The sequence below is a fragment of the Penaeus chinensis genome, chromosome 22, assembly GCF_019202785.1.
Source record: "Penaeus chinensis breed Huanghai No. 1 chromosome 22, ASM1920278v2, whole genome shotgun sequence".
Taxonomy (NCBI): Eukaryota; Metazoa; Arthropoda; class Malacostraca; order Decapoda; family Penaeidae; genus Penaeus; species Penaeus chinensis.
In genome coordinates, this window is record NC_061840.1 from 12,917,658 (window position 1) to 12,922,657 (window position 5,000).

At 35.1% G+C, this 5,000-nt stretch overlaps 2 protein-coding genes across 11 annotated transcripts in view; one reads left to right on the forward strand and one right to left on the reverse strand.

The window, feature by feature from the left end:
* Positions 1 to 1,554, forward strand: part of LOC125036865 (proton channel OtopLc-like) — a 245,003-nt gene extending 243,449 nt beyond the window's left edge. For all 10 annotated transcript variants that reach the window (XM_047629770.1, XM_047629768.1, XM_047629760.1 and 7 more), the window contains one exon: positions 1 to 1,554. This exon is cut by the window's left edge and continues 852 nt beyond it. The gene's annotated coding sequence lies outside the window, so the exon portion shown is untranslated.
* Positions 1,555 to 2,540: 986 nt separating this feature from the next.
* The window catches only part of LOC125036866 (bifunctional purine biosynthesis protein ATIC-like), a 14,189-nt gene continuing 11,729 nt past the window's right edge, over positions 2,541 to 5,000 (reverse strand). The window contains exons 7-11 of the mRNA XM_047629771.1: positions 3,992 to 4,120; positions 3,646 to 3,812; positions 3,373 to 3,476; positions 3,069 to 3,229; positions 2,541 to 2,766 (exon numbers count right to left, since the gene is read on the reverse strand). Of these exons, the coding sequence (XP_047485727.1) occupies positions 2,647 to 2,766; positions 3,069 to 3,229; positions 3,373 to 3,476; positions 3,646 to 3,812; positions 3,992 to 4,120 (681 nt within the window). The 3' untranslated portion in view covers positions 2,541 to 2,646. The remainder of the gene's footprint in view (positions 2,767 to 3,068; positions 3,230 to 3,372; positions 3,477 to 3,645; positions 3,813 to 3,991; positions 4,121 to 5,000) is intronic.

Genomic DNA, 5,000 nt, shown 5'->3' on the forward strand with positions numbered 1-5,000 from the left:
TTTTTTTTCGACTATTGCAAATTTTATGCTGTTCAAATTCAACCTGTGCATGATATAATACATTTTACTTGCTTTTAGAGTAAAACTGCAATGAATTTGTAATGAACAGACAAAAAAATCAGCTGGTCGAGATCCACCAAATAAATGTGTTCAGAATGAGTCTCCGGCAGCTACAAAAAGTCACAAAAAAGTTTCAGTTTTAGTTTCTCTCAATTTCCAAGATTTGTATATACATTAGGCTCACTCCACCATGTGTTTTATCCAGCAGCACTTTCCCAGTTATGTTTATACATTAGACCTAGAACTCCTGCTGCAGTAGAGATGTGTTGCACCATGTAACACAATGGCTGCTTTTGTAAATACCTTATAGCTGTCTTGCTGTGTGTTTGACCCATCTCAGTATTTCTCCATAGTACATGATTAATGGTATTTGTGCAAGGTGGAAAGTATTTCATTTATGATGTCCATTTTATAATATGAATGGAAATATTATTGTAGTGTGATGTATTGTTCACACAGTACTTGATGAGATTCAGTGTCAGTTACTAGACTTCAGAGAGGAAGCTCATAGGGGCATTAGACACCCCAGCTGAGTGTGCTAACATACTGTCTGAGTTCATCAAGTATTTCTTTATTCAGAACCATTTGTATGAAGTGTGTGTTCATTGTACCTGTCCCATATTAGACAAGAGCTACCGAGAATACCCATTAATTTTATCAAACTTATCCCTTCTTCAAAAATCTGTAAAGGTTACTGTGAAGACAATAATGCATGGAAACCCTATTTTCTGGTAAGTGATTCATTATCAAAGTATAGAATATATTTTTTGGTCCCTTTTGTTTCTCTGTAGCTAGTAGCTTTAACGAATCTCTTTGATGAGTATGTGAGTTATTGACCATATAAGATAAAACTTGTGTACAACTTATTGTGCATCTCACATTTTGGGGTTTGGAAACACGACAATAAGTAGGATGACCTGTAGCAAAGTTTTACATGGATTTTGCATTTTTTGAATATGCGTAATTTTGTATTCACGAGCAAGTCAGAAACCGGACTGTTCTCATTTTGCAAAAGACTTGTAGCCATGACTAGTAGCTCTTTTGTGCGTGGCAAGCCTCTGTGAGTTTCATCTGGAGCAAGTCTTCAAGCCGTGTTATACAAGAAATGTGGCCTGGAGTGCACTACCATGTTGTGGCTTCATCATCACTATTGGTCTGTTGCTAAAGTTTTAGCAAATTTACACTGCCATTAATTTCCAGCATCATAAAAATTATGAAAAATACCCTGGTTATTGTGATCTTTCTTCAAAGTGGACCATTTTCTGCCAGGTTAACAGATGCTCATAATTATCCCATCGAAATGATGATGGATTTTGCTAGGACTTGGTAGACAGGCCACAGACTATGTTTATTGCATTAAATATAAATGTTCGTACCATAACTCGACTATCTGTATCCCTATGACTTGTGTGTGCTTACATGAAAATCACTTGAGTGTAGACATTGTTTAATGGTGCAGTATCTTCTGTCAAGTAAATTGTTGCTGAATGTGAATTGGTGACTTTTTATGACATGAAAGTTTTCTGCTACACAGCAGAAATCAATCCCTTTGAAACTTCTTTGCTGCTGATCAACTAAGGCATTTGTTTAATACCTCATCAGACTTGGAAAAAATGGAGACTTTACAATACAAAGGTAGCACATGTAACATTAACGTTAAGAAAGAAAATAAAAATTTGAGTATTAAAACAAACCTTATCTTTTACTTCAGTTAAATAATTATTAGTACTTGTATACCTTTGAATGTACATGCATTTGAAGATGATATTAAGAATTACCCTTTAGGTATGTACTGAAATTTTCATGCATATCTGTGTTTACATGTGATACCACAAAAATAAAAGTTTTCAGTATAATTACAATCACTATTTAACATGTTAATGCTCTCTAACTAGTAAGGATATGATCTTTGTGTAACAACTAAGAAAGCGTATGAAATTATAAATAGCATTATTTATAATTCATCATAATTATAAATTTGTATTTTGCTTTTCTGGAAAATATGGCCCATACAGTTAAGATTAATTACCTTTACTGTTGATTATTTCATGTCAGAATATTGGAAAAACTAATTGCAAAGTAAAAATCTCACACTCTAAAGAACCTAGAAGCTACACTGCAAAGTTTACGGATATTTATTCACACGTATATGGTGATCACCTTAAATTTAAGATAAGTGTGGAATTTGCATCCAAACATAGAATAATAATACACTAGTCAAATACTCTTCTTTGACAGCAACATGGTATCCTAAAAATGGTATTTTCTGTTTTATCTAAAGAAATCATATTATATATATATAAAATAATGGAAGCACAATTTTTAAAATATTAGTAATGAAAAGGTGGCACATTCAAATATATTGAAATATTTACTCTTCTGCCAAAAAAGATGAAAAGATGAAAACCACAGAGTGAAAAAAACAAAAACAAATAGAAACTTCTAAGAAAATTACAAAAACAGGACAAGAATTAAACAAATTTTCTCTCAGATCTGTATTACTTGTTCATTAGGATTCAAATACAAAATTCACAATTGCACGCCATAAGGAGAGAGCATGACTGGATGACCATGAAGTCTTCCAGTTCAGTGATGGAAAAGGCGGAGATTGGAGTGAACAAGAATCATATTGTGTTCATCACATGCTTCAACAACAATGTTGTCATTGTTTGATCCAGCTGGGCTCACAATGAACTCAACACCACTCTGGAAATTACAGTATATGATTAGTTCTTTGTTATAAAGTGAACATTCTCAAATAATAATAAGTGCAGGCAACTTCACTTACTGCATAATGAATGAATGTGATGAATAAACATCAGAATAACAATATTTGTTATAATCCATGAGAATTGGTTCTATATCATAAGGCCAATGTGAAAGACAACAGAAGTTTATTTATGGAACAAAAGGTATGAATTACTATTAAGCTTAAAACCCATACTAAATCATTACAATATGAGCTAACAGAAAATAATATATTGAATACTTAAAACTACTAGCAGTACCTGCTTTGCTCTGTCAACATTATCCCTGAATGGGAAAAAGGCATCTGATGAAAGAGCGACAGCTGTCAGCTTTTGTGTCCAAGCATCCCTCTCTTCTTGAGTCAGTGTAGCAGGGACCTCCTCAAGCACAGAAGCAAACTGGGACTCTGGCATGTCCTTTCCTACCATAGAGAACAGTTTCATAAAGTTCATGATTTCTGTGATCACCAAAGTTTATCTTTTCAAACAAATAATCGATAATATATATATTCTAACTGCTTATTAAAAGCACATTACAAATATCTAACATAAAAAAGACACTAACCAACAGTGCCACCAACAAAGTTATCAATGGCATTTGATTTCTCAGCTCTCTTCACTCCTTCCTTGAATTTCATACTCAGCACTCGAGGGTGATGTCGCATCCACCTAGAAGTTACAGATAATAGATGAATGTTCTGTACATACAGTTTTACTCTAAAAAAAAAAAAAAAAAATCTGCAAATATAAATAATAACTTTCAATTCTCAGCACATGACCTACAACAAAAATCTTATCTAAAATCTTATGATATTTAAAAAGAATAATAATCACTTACCAGTTGTTTGCTTTGTCTCCAGCCAGTCTTGTACAGTGGATGCGGGACTGTTGTCCTGCACCAATGCCAATGACTTGGCCTGATTTAGCATAACATACAGAGTTGGACTGGGTGTATTTCACAGCAATAGAAGCAACAATCAAGTCTCTTATGGAATCTTGGCTCATCTGCAAATAATAAGATTAACAACTAAATCTTTATTACTTCAGTTCCATTGTTTCAATGCAGAACAATATACAAATCTAACCTCAAAATATACTATATCATGCAAATTTTTTTTTTTTTTTTTTTTTTTTTAATAAACCCTTACACAAACTTAGTACACAAAATATATAAACAAACATACATCTTTCCTCTTGGTGACAACATTTTTCAAGAGCTCTGGTGTAATGGCTGCATCATTTCTCCTCTGCTCAAGGGTAAGGCCAAAGAGGGTCCGACGCTCCATAAGTTCACCCTCATAACTAGGGTCCATCTGTTCAGAAAAAAAAACAGAAATTACATGTGTGAACAGAAGAGGAGAAAGCAGTAAGAAGTAAAGTTTAAATATATAAAAAGGTGGTAAGAGAAGAAAAAACAATTATATAACAATTATAAAAAGAAAGTTCATACAAATGGGGTATAGGCAGGGAAATAGGAAGAGATAAAATAGACGTGTGAAGTGGAAAAGAACAGAGGAAATGAAAGGATAAACTATACAGAGGAGACCAGAAAAAAATGTCAAAACTGACACAAAAATGATAAAGACAAAGGGGAAAAAAGCAAGAAGAACAAATATGAAAGAAGAAAATAACATAACTATGAGAGAGAAAATTAAAAGGATGTATAAAAACAGTTTAAAAAAAAAAATAATGAAGTGAGAAAGAATAATAATACAGCGATAGTAAGAATACAGAGAAAAAGTGAAAGGGAAGGCTGGAGGTGGAAAAAGGAGGAGAGGGAGAGAGAAGGACACATGGAGAGAGAGGGAGAGAGGACACAGGGAGAGAGAGGGAGAGGGAGAGGGAGAGAGGACACACAAGGAGAGAGAGGGAGAGGGAGAGGGAGAGAGGACACACAAAGAGGAGAGGGAGAGGGAGAGAGAGGAGAGGGAGAGAGAGGGAGAGGGAGAGAGGACACACAAAGAGGGAGAGGGAGAGGGAGAGAGGATACATGGAGAGAGAGGGAGAGAGAGAGAGAGAGGACACATGGAGAGAGAGGGAGAGGGAGAGAGAAGGACACATGGAGAGGAGAGGGAGAGGGAGAGAGGACACATGGAGAGAGAGGGAGAGAGAGAGAGAAGGACACATGGAGAGAGAGGGAGAGAGAGAGAGAAGGACACATGGAGAGAGAGGGAGAGAGAGAGAGAAGGACAC